This window comes from Zootermopsis nevadensis, unplaced genomic scaffold, assembly GCF_977971745.1.
Source record: "Zootermopsis nevadensis isolate Lab colony 2312 unplaced genomic scaffold, Znev_1.0 Znev_ptg000030l, whole genome shotgun sequence".
Taxonomy (NCBI): domain Eukaryota; kingdom Metazoa; phylum Arthropoda; class Insecta; order Blattodea; family Termopsidae; genus Zootermopsis; species Zootermopsis nevadensis.
Window position 1 is genome coordinate 20,161,126 of NW_028259162.1, and position 19,392 is coordinate 20,180,517.

General features: G+C 37.7%; 2 protein-coding genes across 9 annotated transcripts in view; both read left to right on the plus strand.

Annotated features, from left to right (window-relative positions):
- LOC110835654 (uncharacterized) overlaps positions 1 to 19,392 on the plus strand; it is a 49,150-nt gene that overhangs the window by 19,879 nt on the left and 9,879 nt on the right. Inside the window, exons 5-6 of one of the 8 annotated variants that reach the window (XM_022076113.2) lie at positions 4,948 to 5,168; positions 8,340 to 11,237. The exons of 4 other annotated variants lie outside the window; for them this stretch is intronic. In XM_022076113.2, the coding sequence (XP_021931805.1) occupies positions 4,948 to 5,168; positions 8,340 to 8,366 (248 nt within the window). In that variant the 3' untranslated portion in view covers positions 8,367 to 11,237. 3 more of the 8 variants (XM_022076106.2, XM_022076115.2, XM_022076107.2) reach the window with 3 other exon arrangements.
- On the plus strand, positions 8,984 to 17,307 carry LOC147872213 (uncharacterized). Its single transcript, XM_087358597.1, has 2 exons — positions 8,984 to 9,121; positions 12,366 to 17,307. The coding sequence occupies exons 1-2, from the start codon at positions 9,097 to 9,099 to the stop codon at positions 12,647 to 12,649; spliced, it is 309 nt and encodes a 102-aa protein (XP_087214723.1). The 5' UTR covers positions 8,984 to 9,096; the 3' UTR covers positions 12,650 to 17,307.

Genomic DNA, 19,392 nt, shown 5'->3' on the forward strand with positions numbered 1-19,392 from the left:
GAACCTGAAGATACATTTTCTTTTCAACTTATGTAACTAGGTCTGCATTGTAGAATACATTTCAGATTACCCTTTAAATTGTTTAGGTTGGTTATGTTCATTCAGAAAAGAGGAAGACAAGCTTACATACTTCTGGATTGGTCACTCTTGCTTGAAACATCGGCATTTGTTGCGTGATGAAAGAATAAGAAATCAAAACTTTCTCATTGTCTTGTAATTGTTTTGTAAATTAAAATCTTGCTGTTATAATTACAGAGTGAAAATTAATAAACTCAATGAGGAAAGAAATTCCCATTTGCTAGTTTGTTTCGTGGATGTCTATGACTTTGGTTGCCACTCTGGAAAATTCTGTATTGCTGCCATAATATGTAATACAATTAATTTTAATGCAGGGGCAAGATGCCAAGTAGCAACAGACTTGTCGGTGACAGTGGTGGGTGAGACTAAAAGAAAACATGGATGGCCAAGGAAGAAGGATGTACCGACAGTTTGGTCAACTCAGCCAGTGTCTCAGAGTTCTGCAGTGACTGTTATTGAGGAATACGTTCCTACTTCCTTGACCTCACAGCAGGCCTCCATTCTTAATGCTGCTTCTCTGAATTTCAACCACCCTCAGTCTTCTGCACAATACAGTTTAATGGGAATGCCTCCATTTGGCTTATTTAGTGCTTGCCCTAATGTTTGTGTGAAGAGACGGCTCGTAACACCTGAACAAAAACAGAGGCAGCTGGAACTGGCGTGGGCCAGGAAAAAGAGGTTCTGAGAAAGGCTGGAGGAGAAGGCAGTATTACAGCAGAGATCTGTGGAAGAACTAAAAGGAAGGAGGATGGATCACAGTAATTAGACACTGTGTATACTATGTCTGAATATAGAACTTTATATAAGAAGAAACTGACTTTATTTGTGACATACTAGTTCTACAGATTTTGGAAAAATCAATTATGATCAATATCACCAAATTCTGTACAACTTTGTATGCAAAAAGTGAAGTCCCTTTACAGTTAGCATATGTGTTTTGAGTGTTCTGTGAATTAGCTACACTTATTTCTCGATAACAGTGTGTTGCATAGAAACAGCTGCTATGTAATTTTTCCCCAAGTTTGGACTGTTGTAACTCTGAAAATATTAGTTGCATGGACATGGTCTTCTAAAATTGTAGATCTATAAAAGTAACTGTGGGACCTTATTGCTCTTGGGAGCCAATTTGATGGTGTTTTCAAGTCAAAACTTACCACTAAATTTTGTGGTTTTTATAAACTAACCAAAAATTGAGATAGAGTTTTTAGGTCAAGGTGGATTTACTTGGACTACAACAATTGGTTCTTCCCTGGATATATGTTAGACACTCCATTAATCACCATCCTGGTTAATTTGGTAAAACTGTTTTCTTCTGTGCCATATGCTGTTCTTAGCTGTGGTTCTGCACTCTACACTTCTCCCTTGTCGTTTCAACACTTGTTGCCTACTCCTTCAGGGGGATGATCCGATCAGCAACCTGTCCTTTACAGAAAGAACTTTGGTCTGCTCAGAGCTGCAGTGCTATCTTTTATACCACTCACAACTGTTTCAGTGTGACATATACCATTCTGTATTCCACCAGAACAAAGGAGATTGTGCTTCAGTGACTGAAACACTGTAAGCACACCTCTCCCCCCTTCATGCTGCGTCATTTCAGTTAGCTATGTGAAACTAGGGTGGGAGCTGGGATATCATGTTCACTTGGGATTGGACTAATCTGGTTCTGGATAAGGACTGGCACTGAGCTCTTGTGAAGACTGGACTGAGCCTTTGGATTTCATAAAAGTTTGTGAATTTCCTGACTAGTTGAATAACTGTCAGTTTCTCAAGGGGGACTCTGCTCTGTGGAGTCAGTGTGAACTGGAAATTTTAACTTTTAGAGGTCCGGCATTGTCTTTTAAGACATATCACTGATATCCATAGTTGACCCATCATAGACTTTAAGACGTGGCGAACAAAGCATCGTGTAACATGGCTGTGTGATTGTCATATTGTCAATGTTCTCTAGGAGGATGACTACGTAACCTACGTAAACGTTCTTGTCAAAAGAGCCCCTATCCGTTCTTTTATAAATATTTTTACAGCTTACATTTCCAAGTGGTAAATAGTATTTTTGGCTATACTCTGCGACTATCAAATAAACATTGAGCACAATGCTGTAAAGTGTTTTAATAACTTGATCTGAAAGGGCACATCTGAAGTACTGATTTCATGTTTCATGTTATTTATTGGCATGCTAATGTGTTGCTCTGATTTAGTGGCTTATTTCACCATACCTTTTTCATTAGTGTGTGTGGTCTACAGTTATGGTCAGATGTCTGTTGTGTATTTGCATTAGTTTTATCATTTACTTAAAATTTATTATCAATAAATAAATAGCAGGGCACGTGAAATGTCACTGTTTGAGTGAATGTATTATGAGGACTTACCTATAACAAGAGTTAGGAGAGAAGCTTGTAGATGAGGAGCCAACTATTTGGAAAATGTTTTTTTCTTATTCAGAAGATGAATTACCATAATAGTTTATGGATGACAGCATGTGGGGAGCAGTCGTAGTTCTAGAAAGGTACAAGGTTTTATAAGACCCACTGTTGGGTTGGCTCATAATGCAATACCTGATATCAGGGATCATCATTTTCATCAATATCATGATCATCATTCCACTGAATACTCCAAACTCTTCCTAGCACAGTTTCTTGTCACTATATTATTGGAGGAATCAAATCTGTACTGCCATCAATTTTACGTCCTGAAAGCAACTAGCAGCCTGCAAGTGCAGTACATCGCAAGTAAAGAGATTCTCAAAAGAGGGCACTAGAAGAGCTGGTGATGCATGAGGAACAGTACTAGACATATGTCTCGTGTAAAGGAATTATTCATGGCATATTTGTTCTTATTTCAATATTATGCTGATATTGCAACATCCCTCTGCCCCTCCACACCATCTACAGTGAAAAGTGGAAATAGGATTGTCTGCGGAAGCTGAGAAGTGTATGTACATAAATTCACTATGCTTCAAGGTGTACTGCTATTATTGACCTCTTGCAACAGGAAAATTGCTTATTGTGATACTTTTTGGAATAACAGGAGGAATGTCCCAGCATTTTGGTTCTAGGGCCCTGGGAAGAACATATTGGATATTGTAAATAAAGATATTAGAAATATCACAACAGTGTGCTGTAAAGACAAAAGAGACAGGTACAGCTGTACCTGAGGGGAATTCTTGGCACAAATAATGCTTTGAAGCCTCAGAACTGCAAACTACAACACACACGAGCTATGTTGATACAAGTGACAGGATGGGCAAGAGGTCTGGCGTATGTCATAGAACTTCAAGTGAACAAAAATCTTTTATTTAATTGTCATAAATTATTTTATAATACAGAAGCAGTATGAAGTGAAATGACCCACTTGTAATTTAAGAAACAATTTCTTTGTTACTTTTTCCTCGTAGGAGAAGTGCAAAGGGATTACAACAAGGCAGAAGAAAGATGAAGCCCAGAATCATCTCAGTTGTCTTGTCTGGAGTTAAAGTGTGCAAAACATTAAGCAATGAGAGTATATACTGTTGTGAGGCCCCTGATGCTGGACTGTGTATTTCCATGTGCTGCAAACTGTACTAAGCGAAACTTACCCTCGTTTGGTACACTGTGTTATGGGGGAGAAAGTTTGGTTGAACCTCTTCATGTAGGTATAGCAGAAACAAAGAATTCTACAGTTGTTTAGTTCTTTGTTTGAGGGAAAAGAAATGTTTATATGATGCGTTCATATTTTAAAATAAATACGTTAATAATATTACAACATTTTTCAAAATATGAATGTGATGGTAGAAGAAAATGTAAGTACTTGTGATATTCCTTCCAGTTAGAAGTAATCTTGTGGAGTGACATTGAGGAATGGTTCCAAGTGGTAAAGTAAATTCTTCTGAACAATGTGTAATGTATTTCATTACCATATGTGAGTTTTTAAGGAAGATTCATTGTTTTTTTAAAAAAAAATTGCACAGTGTAGCGTAACAGTGGAATTTAAATTGGGCTAGTAGGGGATATGGGGATCTAAAAGCATGGTACTTCAAAGGTTAAAGTATTTTAAGTGCATTAATCTTAACAAACTCCATAGAGCAGAATTTTTCTAACTGATTCTTAAAGAAAGTTGTATATGTAATTACTGCTAGGCATTTGTTGCTTTATGCTTACATTTTGCAGAACATTTACTGACTATAACATTTGAAATTTCACTGTACGTGCCAGTGAAGTTGCAAATATGAACCTATTAATGACACCCTGTCTGTATCTGTCCACATGCAAGAACTCGAGATCTCCTAAAATTATTTTCATTATATTTTACATTGGGGAGATTTGCATTTTGGTTAAAATGGGACAACAATAATGAACACTTTACATGACAGCCTGCATTGTAGAATGAAACACATTTGGTGCCGAATTTGATTTTCCCATGGCATATATTTTCTGAGGTAATTAAACAAAAGTGAATTTAAGCCTTGTCATATCATAACTCATATTTTAGATTGGCAGTCCCATCTTTTTTTTTTGCCATTTGTAAGAGAGTGTTTGCAGTTAGCATTCACATATTGAAAATCTAGAGGTATCAAGAGAGTGAATGACCCAGAATGGGTGTGCTGTGTGCATATTTCCTGACTCATTTAAAAGTAAATTGGTTGCCTTTTTTCAAGTTGTTGCTCTGATAAGTTCTTGTCATGCAAGTAGATTAATTCATTCTGGTAAGCTCTTCCTGCTTATCAGTATTGCTGTAGAATGGTTAGCTGAATGACAGAAGAATGGCAAGTTCTTCCCAGTCCTTGTTTAGGATTACAGGGATGGTTTCTTCATCAGTGGGTGTATGAATGTACTATCATGGTGAACCTAACTCTTCTGTCTTTCTGCATTCCTTGTTGTGCACCCCCTGAAGCTGTGGAGAGTGGGCTGCCACTTGATGTGCATTCGGCACTGAACTACGCCTACTTGTCGATGCGGCCACCTCACAAGCAGTACTCACCCAAAGCTCTCAACCAAGCTGTGGAAGATTTCCAAACTGGGAAATTCAACTCGATAAGAGCTTGTGCTCGGCACCACGGTGTTCCAATGACGACACTGCATTACAGAGTTAAACTTAAGCTAAGACATAGTGAGGTAAGATAGACTTTGTGCCTTTTGCTTTTTGTTGGCTTCAGAATCCTCATTAAGTTACTTTTACGTTAACCCTATCAATAGCAAGTCTTGTGACCATTTAGAACTCTAATGGACTGTTCGTAGGATTTCTTCTTAATACCCCATTAATGGGCAGCTGTTTTCCCATCAGCTGACTGAATTACTGACAGCAATATTACAAACATAATTAACATTGTGATGGAACTTGGTGTTAGTGGAATGCCATTAGAGATCACCTTTCCTCAGTACTTCCTCAACTCCCATTCAGTCATTCCAGCATGACTACTATGAAAATTTGTGAGTTGGGAACAGCACTAAGGATTTTAAGATTTTGAAGTTTTGTGGAATGTTGTGGATCTGGAAAAGAAAACTTTTCTTAAAGAAATGAAAAACAAAAATATGGCAAGCATGTAAAATACTTTGACTTTATGTTGATGACTGTTGAAGCACTGTAGCTTCACGTGTGAAATTTATGAGATGATGTCATATCTGATACTAATATTAAATCATTTGCAATCGTATCAGTCGTGTACTTTCAATATTTGTTAATTGAATATGCTACCTACCTCAGATTGTTGTTTCACACCATCATGAAAACCTCTAGTCTTATTATCTTCCTACATCTTGTAATTATGCTATGTCATGACAGCCAAGCATATGGAAGAGTATTTTGTGTGTATTGCCTCTTAAGGAGGACAGTTTTTGCTGCAGTGAATTACTGAAATGTTGCATGTAATCTTGACGTCTTTCATTATGGGCTGTTTTTTGTTGTGTGATTATAGTGTTGTCTGTAGTGGAAAAAAAGTTCCTCTGTAATTTTATTGCTGATGTATCTATCCTGCTTAAACTTTGGATGTCCAAGTGAAGTTCCTTCATTTGACGTGGAGGCTGGTCATATGCCTAAAAAACCCATTAAAATGATATTACGTTCTTAAAATTTTGCATCTTTGCTCGCATAAATAATCATAATTGTAATGTAAAGAAGAGCCGCATGGACAAATGCTAAAAAATTGTTAATCACTGGAATTTGCCAACTGTTTGCTTACACATGATTTCTGGTTTCGGACTTTTCTCTCGATTTTTGTTGCACATAATGCCTATGTTAAGTACACATATGTGCAGACTGAATTCTTATTGCTTCATGCAGATATTTAATATACGGTGGAGTCCCACTTGTCTGACCTTCAGTTATCTGACTTTCCGTTTTATATGACGAGCCATTTCGGAATGCTCCATTCTATCAACAGCAAACTCAGCATGTAGCAGATTGAATCACACTATTACACCATGCACCTTCTGCAGTTTATGTACTGAGTTGCTTTAGCGTGCTTTTGTTACTGGCTTCAATTAAAATTGTGTTTTAGTTTGTTGACAGAACTAACTAATTTCCCATAAAGTTGTGTTTTTTTTATTAACATATCAAGTGAAAGGAGAAAGAATGAAGAAAATGTGAATAATAATGACTTACAAGAATGCATCAGTCAAGATGAACAACTGATTGGTAATGACAAAGTAGATTTTATGAATCATGCTGGCAGCGATGATTTAGAAGATGATAATGAAGGACCAGAGAAAGCTGGTAGAATGGGTGATAGTGAGGGATTGAATTCTATCGAGACCAGAATTGCTTATGCTGAACAACAAAAGGAGTTAACCACTATAGACAGACTATTGTTCAGATAGTGGTGTGTTATTGCCTCAGAGAAAAGGAAGGGGGCTCAGAATCAAATTCCCTGTACTAATTTCTTTGAACAATAAAACTTTCTCATTTACCTATTGACATTATGTTGAATACTACTTTTGTTTGTAAGATTATTTATTTGTCACCATATTGTATTTTCACCATCATTTAATAATACGAGGCTGGTCTACAAAGTAAGTTTCCCTGGGGCCGTTTACAGAAACAAAACACAATTTCATGGAAATATTTATTGCAACAGATACAGCAAGTGTCCAGCTATTTTTCAACATATTCGCCACCGGAATTGAGACATTTGTCACACCGTGGGACCAACTTTTGAATACCTGTGTCGTAGAAGTCTGCCGCCTGGGATTGGAACCACTGTGTGACAACCATCTCCGCCTCTCTGTCATTCTCAAAACGCTGACGCTGACCGGACAGGAATTTCTTGAGGTGTAGGGAAAGATGGAAATCACTGGGAGCGAGGTCCGGGCTGTAGGGTGAATGATTAAACACCTCCCAGCTGAACTCCTGCAGGAGACTTGCTGTCCGTCGAGCCGTGTGCGGCCTAGCATTATCGTGCAGGAAGACAATACCGGCACTAAGCATCCCGCGCCGCTTGTTCTGAATGGCCCGTCGCTGAAAATTGTCTGCACCAGCGACGCACCATCTGCTTGCTCATAACGTTAGACCCATAGATCCGGCACAGCTGACGATGAATTTCGATCGGCGCTATGCTCTGTGCATTCAAAAACTTTATCACTGACCGCACTTTACAGTCGGCGGGAGCTGGAATAGGAACCTCCATCTTCAACAGCTGCAACGATGCTTAGTGCCGGTATTGTCTTCCTGCACGATAACGCTAGGCCGCACACGGCTCGACGGACAGCAAGTCTCCTGCAGGAGTTCAGCTGGGAGGTGTTTAATCATCCACCCTACAGCCCGGACCTCGCTCCCAGTGATTTCCATCTTTTCCTACACCTCAAGAAATTCCTGTCCGGTCAGCGTCAGCGTTTTGAGAATGACAGAGAGGCGGAGATGGTTGTCACACAGTGGTTCCAATCCCAGGCGGCAGACTTCTACGACACAGGTATTCAAAAGTTGGTCCCACGGTGTGACAAATGTCTCAATTCCGGTGGCGAATATGTTGAAAAATAGCTGGACACTTGCTGTATCTGTTGCAATAAATATTTCCATGAAATTGTGTTTTGTTTCTGTAAACGGCCCCAGGGAAACTTACTTTTGGGACGCGCCTCGTATTTTTAAATTGAGTTGATATTTACCATTTGCCTTTTTCATTAGTCTTCCATATTAATCCAACATGTTCAGTTATCCAACTGTCCTCCGGTCCAGTTTAGGTGGGATAATTGGTACACTGCTGTATGTTACCTCGAGTGTTCAGTAAATCCAGAATGCAGGTTTTGTGGCTGGTGAGTAACTCACATAATAGTCCATATGTCTGTCTGTTGCAGAGCCCAGTGGGTGTAGCTACAGGATGAGAAAATGGTAGCCATTCATCCAGAACACCAGCTTCTCAGGAAATTCTTGACATATTCAGGAATAATAATATGATAACTTTATTTAAGTGTATTTCAGTCATGGAAAGGGATCCTATCCAAAATAGTATGAAATAAGTTTTAAAATGTAAGGACATTTCAGTACAAGATTCCTTGTCTTTGCATTTAGAATGATTTCTATGGTAGTGGCCTATTGTGGAGTGGCAATCTAAATATATATTTGATGTTGGATATAATCTGATGTCTATTTTCAATAGAATTCGTTCATGTAATAATATGAAGTAAAAGAGTAGGTGTTCTTTGCCTTTATATTTAAGTTTATCGTAGCTTGAATTTAAATATAGTTTCTTTTATTCATTTCTTTCTAGTGTGTGTGTGTGAGAACACACACACACACACACACAGGGTAAGCACAAAATAATTTTACACTTTCAAAATGATACAGAAAATGAATGCATCATATTTCAAACTTCACACCCACACTAGTCAGTAGAAAAACTCAGTTTTGTTTCAGATAACCCCAGTTATTGTTGTATTTGTTGTTGTGCACCTCCACTAGATGCTACTGATTTTTAAAATGGCTGCCCAGTAATGGAAACATTGGAGTGTTCTGCAGTTAATGAAGAAAGAGTGTGTAACAGCTGTGCAACATGCATTTTGAGCAAAATTTCACATGGAATCACCCAGCCGAGTATTCATAGTATGTTGAAGAATGCATCCAGTTATTCTGATATTTGGTAATTCATTGTCATGATCTGCCTTTCCAGTGTATAATTTGAACAATACTGAAAGAATTATAATCTGAAAATACTTTTTAGCCCCAGCCATTTTTTGCAATATCAGCTGTGCTTTCATTTAAATGGAATAATTTGTTCATCTGCACAAATTTTCAGATCAGTTGGAATAGATTTTGAATTCTTATGAAGTTAATTCAGAAATGGTCTGCTGTTGTTGTGGCATTCATGTGTCTGTCAATATGTTGCAGTCCATATATGGCAATATAAAGCAAAGAGCCTAATGAACTGCTCAGTTTTACTGATCTGTCTGAATCGGTTTACATCAAACTTAAATTTTATTATTCAGGAATGTTTGTAATCATTATTTGTGCACCATTTTTATGAAGTAATCCGTTGGTGGTTCAGGATGTTAACATACTTTGTGGCAGCTCCCTGTTCAATGGATCAGTAGGTGTGGTTCTTCATCGATGAACTAGATTCCACTTAAGATTAGCTCTAGCTCCCTTAGCAACAGTTTGCACTTGTGGGTTATCTTCATTGGTTGTATCTTTGCCCCTGTCCTGAACATTATCTTGTTCACCTGAGAAGATAAATCTGCCTGATGACCCTTTCTTAACCTCAGTATTGGCCACAGTCTAGATGCCACTGTCTTTAGCATCACTTGAGTGTGATTATTCTGGAATGATGATGTTTTGTCTGGGCTTCTGGGCGTTTTCCTGTTCATCATTACTGTTAGAGGCCAGTTCATAATCTTCAGATTTAGAGAATGATGTGTTATTTACGGGGAAGCCAAGGCCCTACGAAAGGGCTGTAGTGCCACAGAGTAGTAGTAGTAGCAGCGTCATTTACGTTTACATTTGTAGATTTCTTCTTCTTTTTACATAAATATTCTGACAACCCACATTTTGAGAGGCGGAACAAACACAAATTAATACAGTGCTCTGTTAGTATTGATAACATGTCAACCATGCATATTATATAGTACACCAGCGTGACATGAAAGTTATGTACTTTGTTTTTTGATTTTACATAATACTGAATGAAAGAAAACAGTGCAGACTCATTAAGAATCACACTTTTGCAGCATGCATGGTACTTATTATACTTCTGATGCTACCTACAGATGCTCAGTTGCAAAAAGACTGTAACAGAGCTTGCTGTCTGAACATATAACTGGTAAACGTGCCAATCTTCCACACTACCTTCTGGATGGAGCAGTGGTAGAAAGAGAACCTGACCCTCATGTTGTAACACCAATGACAATGGTGTAGAATAGAAGTAAAGTGTTTGTGGGATGTAAATATTGGTTGTTATCACAAAGTTACAGTGGGATGTAGAGGGTTAAGTACTTACTAGCCTTTCAGTTGGTATATCCATCATCATTGTGCTCTTTGACATCATCATCAGCTTCCAAGATTTAACTTTTACACTTGTTCCAATTTCAGAACTTAACAGTCCATCAGATTCTTATTGGTTTATACAAGTATAGGCTTTCGTAAGATTTGAGGTTTTCACAGCGGTGAGTATGAAGATTTCTGTCTACTGGGTTGTTGCGCTGTGTAGCCTACGTTTCAGAGGCAGTATGACCTCTGAAACGTTGGTTGACATCGACCAGACTACACAGCGCAACAACCCAGAAGACAGAAATCTTCATAGGCTTTCTTGTTTCTATATTTTGGAATGTGGTGATCAACCAGATTCCAGTGGTATTGTAACAGTTTAATAAACAATTATAATAACAATTTTGGATTTAAGAATCCTGTCTAGGTACATTTGATAGGATCCTTAACATAACTGAAGTATGTGGATTTAGTTTGCAACAAACATTTTGTCACAATTTTCCATAGACTTTATTTAATTTCCTTGGGCCTCTTTTTTAGACAGTCCTATGTGTGTGCTCGTGCGTGCGTGTGTGTATATATATCTTTTTGGTATTGTATTTGTGAATTGAATCTGAATTGTATTTTTTATATTTGTAAATCAGAGCAATGTGATGTTGGTTATGTATAGCAGAACTTGACATCTCTACTCATAATGTGCCGTAAATTGTGTTTAGTGTTTGAATTGTAACGATATGGTTAATTGAAGAAATACAGACATACAGTAATGAAGTTAATTAGGAGTTTATGTTTACATAGCTATATGGGTATGGATGGCATCCTTCTGTAATGTTGCACCATGTAGTCTGTTGGCTCTTGTGGCTGCAGCCTTTCAGACAAAATTGCAACAGCAAGTTGATCCATCATGCTCTCTGCCCTCTTCAGAAAGTCAGACTGCCTAGTGAGGTTTGATCTTCAGTGCCCTTCTAATCCTTTGTTGAAACCACCTTCAGTCGTATAAGCAGAATGCTAACATGACGTTGAAATAGTAAGGCACCTTTCCAAGGAAAATCACCAGTTTCCTTCAGCCTGTTAATTATGTTCATAGCATCCTCTGTTAAGTATGGGAAAGTTTACATTGGACAGACTGGCTGCTTCATTGAAACCAGGTTGATGGATCTCCATCACCATTTGATGCTGTACCATTTAAATAAGTCAGCAAAGCTTGTGATTATTACTGTGGTCTGTTGCATACAATTTTTCTGGGATAATACTGTATAGACGCAATCAGTCTTTACCTCTTGAATGGTTTGATCAGATATCTAGTATTTTATTGTCATGGTTCTTAATACAGTACTATTATATTGTGTGTGCCCTCTTTTGTTTGTTCTTGGTCAGTAATTATACACCAAGAGTTGTTGGAGACTGTAATTTGTATATGTTACAGTTCAGTGGTTTCCAATCTTTTCAAGATCACAGGCTGGCAAAATCTGTTTGAAAAGGTTGACAGACCAGGAAATTAAATTTCGTATTCATTGGGATTGATGGTTATAAATTGTGAACAAAAGTCAGTTACTGGCAAAGTGTGTTGTATAAATATAATTGTATTTAATGTTTAAAATGCATTTATGAGTTTATTTTTAATGAACTTGAGATTTATGCTGAATCAATACATTTCCAATTTATTTCGCGTTCATGCACAACTCACCGAGTATGGAAGGATATGAAGAACTCCAGTGAACAAACTGCAATACAGCCATAGGTTTTATATGTGGCATACTGCATGTTGTTAATGTAGGTGATGAGGATACAGGTGAGTGGGCTGGAAATACCTTACTCGTCCATTTTCCAGTAACCACAAGTTATTGACCTCTCTGTCAGATTAATTTCTCTCATACATCGCTGACAATTGCATCATGTTGCAGGTATGGGACTGTCAGCACTGGTGCACTCAAATGTCTTCGATCAGTTCGGAATTCGAACGACACGTTCGTATTCAAGGTCAAGCCTCTTGCAGGCTCTTATGGATGTGAAAAAAGGAGAGAGTATCTACAGCTCTGCTAAGGTACACGGAATCCCTCGCAAGACTCTCCGGAACTGGATGGTACGGTGGAATATTAAAAGCTCATACCCAATGCCAAAACAACTAAAAGTTTGCCCAACCAATCAGAAAGGGGCAAAGAGAACAAAGCCACTAGTGATGCTGTGAAATTTTACTTTGGTACAGTGAAATGAAGATGCTGAAAATTTATGAACAAGCTGCAGTGAAGGTAATGGCTGCCTGATGCACGTGTGAAAGTTCAGTGTCCTGCCTCTTGTGTTGTCCAACTTAAATTTTTGTTTGTATTTTCCTTCAGTTGTGTCATATTCAGAACTTGCGATGAAGGCAGTTCGTGTCTGCTGCATGCTTTGTGTGTGTGTGTGGATTGGTGCTAACTGTTCCAGTGATTGTATTGTAAGTAATATAAGTATACATTTTAAATTCTCCAATTACATTTAATCTTATTAAACTTTTTAAATTTATTTTTGCTTGACATAAATATTAATTTTTTCAGCAATATGTACACAAATTTTGTCATAAACTAAATATAAATCTGTAGTAGATTTTGCATTACACTTCCCCTTTAGAACCAGCATCATGTTTTCCTTTAGTTTCCAACACAGCCTGTTTTACCAGAAATGTATAAGTTTTCATCATCCATAGCACTTCCACTTGATTTTCATTGTACCTTTTTAACATTTTGTTATTTTTCTTATCATATTTGTCTCGGGAACATTGCCCAAAGACAATTTATTCTTCACTCTTAGAAATAATCTCACTAAATTCTGTTTCTCGTCACTCAGTTCACTCATATCACATAGAGTAACAGCACATTTGCTTGTGACCAGCATATTTTCTAGAAACAAAAATTTACTACCACAAAAAATAAGACCCATTTTTCAACAATGACGTGCTCCGGTGACAGATCTTTGACTGAGGAGTGTTTTCCAAGAACCCAAAAAATAAACTTATTGCATGCATGCAGGCTGCTACCTGCCTAATGCAGATAATACTCCACAGTTGTACATCTGCAAAGCATGTAGTCAAAAACAGTTATTTAAATGTGCAATTTGTTTGGTAGAACCAAGTTGAAAAAGTCAGACCAAATGGCAGGAGCTCGTTGATATTGCCATCAGAATTTTGTGCCTCCAGTAGACTTCATAACTAGGCAGAGATAAATAATCTACCTCATGCTATTATGAAGATGACTGTGTGGTGGGATAGGATGCCTATTCTGTGGCTCAGTTGTTTTGCATTATATGAATTCTTATCCATTTTTGTGGCACAGAAAATAGTTTGCACGATCATTTCTGTGTACCCGCTCAGAAATTAGTTGTGGGCTTGCTCCGATATTCTGTTTTAACTCGTTTGTGGAAATAAGGAATTACACATTCAGAAATTTTGTTCATTAGGAACTGTGTACAAATTGGGGAAACGTAGGTAGGAAATGAGAATGTAATACTGTAAATGTAGTATGACCCAAAATAAAGTATTCCAAGATTGTTTTGTCAGGGGTGTGTTTTTACATTTACATTTTTGCATGGCAGCAGATGCAGCTGCACAGAGCCATATATTCTTCTGTCAAGATCACATGATTTGGCTGTGTTGTGTGCTCATTGTCTTAAACATCAGTTCTGAGAGTCTCTGTGTGAAGGATGATTTACGTGGGACTGGATGCTGAAATGGATGTGGTGTAGTTTCAGAATAAATTGCTGAGCTGTTTGAGCTTCAAGGTTATTATTCATAACATTTAAATACATTTTATATTTCAGAATAGATTTATTACTTTCTTATAAATTGTTGTTTCGTAAGACTACAAAAACTTGTTTTTATTAACTTTGTCACATACGAAATATTTATTTTCATTGCTATTTATCTTTATGAGAAGATGATAAGGAGGCACCCCAACATAAATAAAATGAACATAGCACTATTCAGAGAAATACAATACTTTCATAATTCTCATACATTTACTTAAAAATTGGGATTGAAAACTTGAGAAGTGTATCAGTCCTCTTAGCAGCATGAAAACCATCTCCTCAGTCTTATCAATTTTACCATATGCAACCATATTTTCATATCTTTCAATGCAGGTAGTACAGTGTTATTAAATTATCAGCACTGAAAGTGTGTACTAACATCAGCTTTAAACAATGTCAGATAATTGAAAATTCATTCATTAGATTGATTGTACACATTGACAGTTGCTGGTATGTACAAATTGCCATTGTGAAGGGCAGTAATTTAATTTTAGCAACTGGTATTATAGATACATAGCTCTGAAAAAGTCTTTTATACCTCCATTGAGTTTCAGTTGGCTCAGCAAAAATATTGTTTCTTTGATGTCAGTTGCCATATTTTATCTCCATTTATACAAAGTTTGTTGTATTTTTGTTCTCTGTCATATAAGTCATATCTTCAAGGGTGTTCACATTTGTTATATAAAAATAGTTTGTGTAATGCATCTTGTGTTGAATGGAGCTAATACTCTAATATTGCCATCATGAAAGCCACCTTTTTGCCATATTAGAATCATTGATGACAAGAATTTAAGAATTAGGCATCATGGTGTCCTTCAGTAGTGTAACTTTCATTCTAAAAAAAAGTAAAGCGTTCCCTCTACATGCCATGTAGGTTCTTGGGGGGGGGGGGGGGGAGTTGGTACAGCTCCTATTCATTCTTAACCTCAGCACTAGATAGGGTTGTGGTCAGCATCACACCTGAGCTGCACTTTACCCCCAAGAAAGGACCCTGGTACCCAGGAGACTGGGTGAGCTCCAGAGCTGGTCTGCATGCAGAGGCTAGAGGAATAATCCTCTGCCCCTGTCGGTTATAGAACCCTACACCAGCTCCTACTTCTGTTTTAAGAAAACTGAAAATTTACCATTTTTTGAATGGATGCCCACACAATAAATACACAGCATGTGTTCTTTTTGTCACACTTAGTTTGTATAATTTGCCACAACTCTTTTATGTCATGCAATTGCCTTGTTTGATTAATTGTAGAATCATTGAATTGTGGTGACTTTACAGAAGCATAAAATAATTGTAAAACTCGGTTACTCATTGAATAGTGTGAATGAATAATAATCAGATATATTTACTGAGTAGCGTGGCTTTTAGAGGTTCAATATTTTTCTATCATAGTAAGGTGATCACTTCTTAAGAAACTGGTCACTGAAATCACTCAGGCGAAGGTGTGGACATCACACCTTGATGGTGTGACCAAAAATTCTCTTTGCCCATCTTTGTTTAGAGCCTCTCGATTGTTGCAACTTCCGCGAGACATCGTCTTGACCATTCGGGAATCAGCATTACAGGTGTTCAGGCGTTTTTCTACAGGTGGTAGTCTTGCACCCCAGGGCCCCTGGGCAGCCACTGTGTGTCATACATGTGAACTTGCAGTTCCTTTCATACTGAGCAGCTTTCCTACTGCAATGACAGTCGTTTGGAGGGTGAAACTAATCTGTCTTACAATTATTGAAAACCTAGTCAGGTGGGCAAAGAATTCAACACTTCGTGAATTCTGCTTCACAGTCGTAGGAAGAGCCAACATTGATGGGTCGAAAAGTTACGTCGCTATGAACGTTTAGCCACCACAAGCTAATTATCTCTGTGGACACTTTTGACACCTCTTGCTGGAAACTCTGCAAGCCAAGAGCATCAATAGGCCTTCATGTACTGGACATGCAGATAAAGCTCTGCATGATGAAGGAACACTGTAAAGCCTATCCGAGCAAATGGAAAAGGGTGAAAGTAATGGTATTTCACTTGTGACGTGTGGGCTCTGTGATCCATGCGCCTCCCTCTCGTCCTACATCTTGGATGGTTCCTTTCATTGCCATGCTAGAGACAATCGGCATGATCTTTCCCTGCCAGTTCAGCCAAACCCATTCCCCTAGCAGTGGTTTTGCTATGATGCACAGAGGGCAATGGGAATCTTGTTAATTCATTCACGTGTATCGCCAATTAGATGACTATGTATTTGGCTGGTTAAAATTGACCCATAACTGAAATCTGCTAAATTAAGTGTCCTGTATCCGTGTTATGGAGAAACCATTTTTGATATGATGTGATCAGTCATGTGAGACTACAGTTGTGTCAGTGAAGAGCCTTTGACTTTGATTACAGAAATGCATAAAATTTAATTGTGTTTCATGTTTACATTCAAATTAGTTACATTAATTTTGTAATGTCTTGTGTTTTGGCTCTTTTAACTCATATTATCATGTCTAGTATCTCATGTTGTGGAAGAATTGTCAGTATGTTTCAATACATTTGAAATACACCAAAGATACCTGTATGTTACATCTCTTGAACATGAATATGAATTCTTGTTCTATGGTTTTGAAGCTGGAGTTCAATGTACAACTACAGCTTTTAGTGATGAACTGCATCAAATATTGGAAATTAGTCATTATTTGAGCCATCTTTACCCCGAAAGTGGCAACTGCAATGTTTTCTGAAACATTGGATAATTTTCAACATTTTATGTGGCTCATCCCTGAAAGCTGAATTTGTGTGTGTATATATAATATATGAACTATTTGCAATAGAAATCCATGTTTTAAGCATCTGCCAGACTGGATTAGGGCACTACTAATAGAACCTGCTTTATCAGCTCAAGTTAATACACGCCCATAACCCACTACTACAGACTTGTGTATCGTAGGCTGAAGATTGACGGTGATAGTGTTAAATATTTTGTGATGCAGTGATAATTTTTTCACTAATACTTATATGTTAGCCATAAGTAAAGCTGTGTAACTGTGATAAAAATATGATGTAATGTACTGTTGTTATCAATAAAAATTGGAGCATATTGATTGTGTTGTTTTATGTGCTGCTGCAGCCTGTTATATCATTATAATGAAAAGTTACATTAAAATGTCACTGAGGTGTGGGGACTTCAGTGGAGAACTTGTTGCTATTTCTTGCATTATTAATTTTGTTTTTAGCTTACCATGATGCAATAGCTGTCTGATATTGTATTAATACAGGGCGATTCTAAAAGGACTTTACAACTTTGAAAGTGTATAGAAATTTATTCAGAAGGCCTACAGAATCGGTTGAGGTGTCATTTTGTAGCAAAACAAATCAAGTTTTACCTCAAACAGTCATTTTGGTTCGATGTGATTGCCATTGGTGATACGGCAGACGTCCCACCTGAAATCAATTTCTTGCCAAACACGATCCAGCATATCCGGTGTCACTTATTCAACTGCGGTGGTGATTCGAACTTTGAGCTCAGTGAGATTGGCAGTTAAGGGTGGAACAAATACACGATCTTTAATGAAACCCCATAAGAAAAAATCGAGGTGTCAAATCTGGAGAACGAGATCTAAACAAAATTCTTGTGCCAAGAGTAAATTGTAGGTCTACTGGGAGGATCCTTGCCATATTGAGTGCGAAAATTCCGTTGAACCATTGTCACAGTTTGCAGCAATGAATTGCTGGTGGAGAGAGGATGGCCTTGAAAATAGAGCGTGTATAGTGATGCAGTGATCAAGCATCTGCGTTGTTCGTTGGTGCTCCCATGCTGGACACATTTTCTGTTTTGCTCAGAATGCTGAAATGTGGTTGCAGGTTTACAGATGCATTGGAGTGGGGCTATGCCTTTTCAAAGGAACTGCAATGAAGTGGACAGAGTTCGGTGTTCACAATGTGGCAGTTGGGTTTTTATTTCTCCTTCCCCTGTTGCTCAGAAGCAAAGTTTGGAAGACAGGAGAAATAACAAGTTTATTTTCCAGAAAGCTTTTTTTCTTATTCTGTAAGCTATTAGAAACTGAAGACATTAAAATAAGAGAGTTGAGGGCAGAAGTATTCTTTGTGCTACATGTGTAAGATACAGTGAAATGAGGGAAGGGAACTTTCAAGAAGTTTAGTTCATGAGCTGGATAATTAAAGAATGATGTGAAGTGGTCTGACATTGAAACTGCTGCAGAATTTGTGAAGATTAATATAGGAGAGTCTCCAATTAATACTGATCGGTTACTTGACGAAGTATGTTGGGAAGGGAGATTCATCGCCCAACAAGCTGGCAATTGGGAGAAAGACTATCGGCGTGAAGAGAAGTGTGTCAGAGTGTTTAAACATTTCAATCAACAGAATATTCCTTTCCAGTCTTTTGAAAGTTGCTGAGTTTACCGCTAACACTAGGACCTCTAGAACGTCTTTCACTAGTGAACTTGTTAGAAATGGAATGGATGAGAGCACAGTTTGAGCCTTATTCTACTTCAAACTGAACTTTGGTTTTACACCCTAAGAAATTTTGTGACAAAATAAATGTCAACAAAAGCAGGGGCATGTCATGCATGGAAGCAAGGGAAGCGTTGATTTCATAGTTTCGTTAATCTTCATAAGAGTTCGTCACAACCGAAGTATCTATAGGAAGCAATTCTGACTGTTGTCTGCACTCCTTGGCATGTAGTGCGGAAGCAAAAGAATGTGTTCTTTCAATGGTGTTGTAAAAATTAACTGTTTATGTGTGATTTCAGTTCTTGTTGGGTGTTGTAACATTAAGTTTTATTAAAACATTGTACATGCATATTTATATGGTGCAGGATTATATTTATGATCATATTTTGAAGAATGTTAAACTCCAGAAAGTAAATGATCTACGTGCAAGGGAAGCATTTCCAATCTTGTGGTACAAGTGGCAGGGGATCGTTTACTGACTTGAAAACTGCAAGTGATTATAATTTTTCAGGACAGTTTGATATTTGGTGTAGCTTGTAATTTTCCATTTATATTAATTTCATGTAGTGCAACGGTGATATATACATTCGTACACACAAACCACCTAACACACTGAAAAATTATATACTCATCATCCCAAAACATGTAGATTATGCCATACAAAGGTGTGTGTATGTGTGTGTGAGAGATAATTAATTCACAATCTGAGTAAC

Excerpts from the sequence above, each read along its gene's own strand:
- LOC147872213 (XM_087358597.1), top strand. The coding sequence starts at position 9,097 with ATGCATCCAGTTATTCTGATATTTG. Across the intron at positions 9,122-12,365 it reads TCCAGTTATTCTGATATTTG|GTATGGGACTGTCAGCACTG; the intron begins GTAATTCATTGT and ends ATCATGTTGCAG.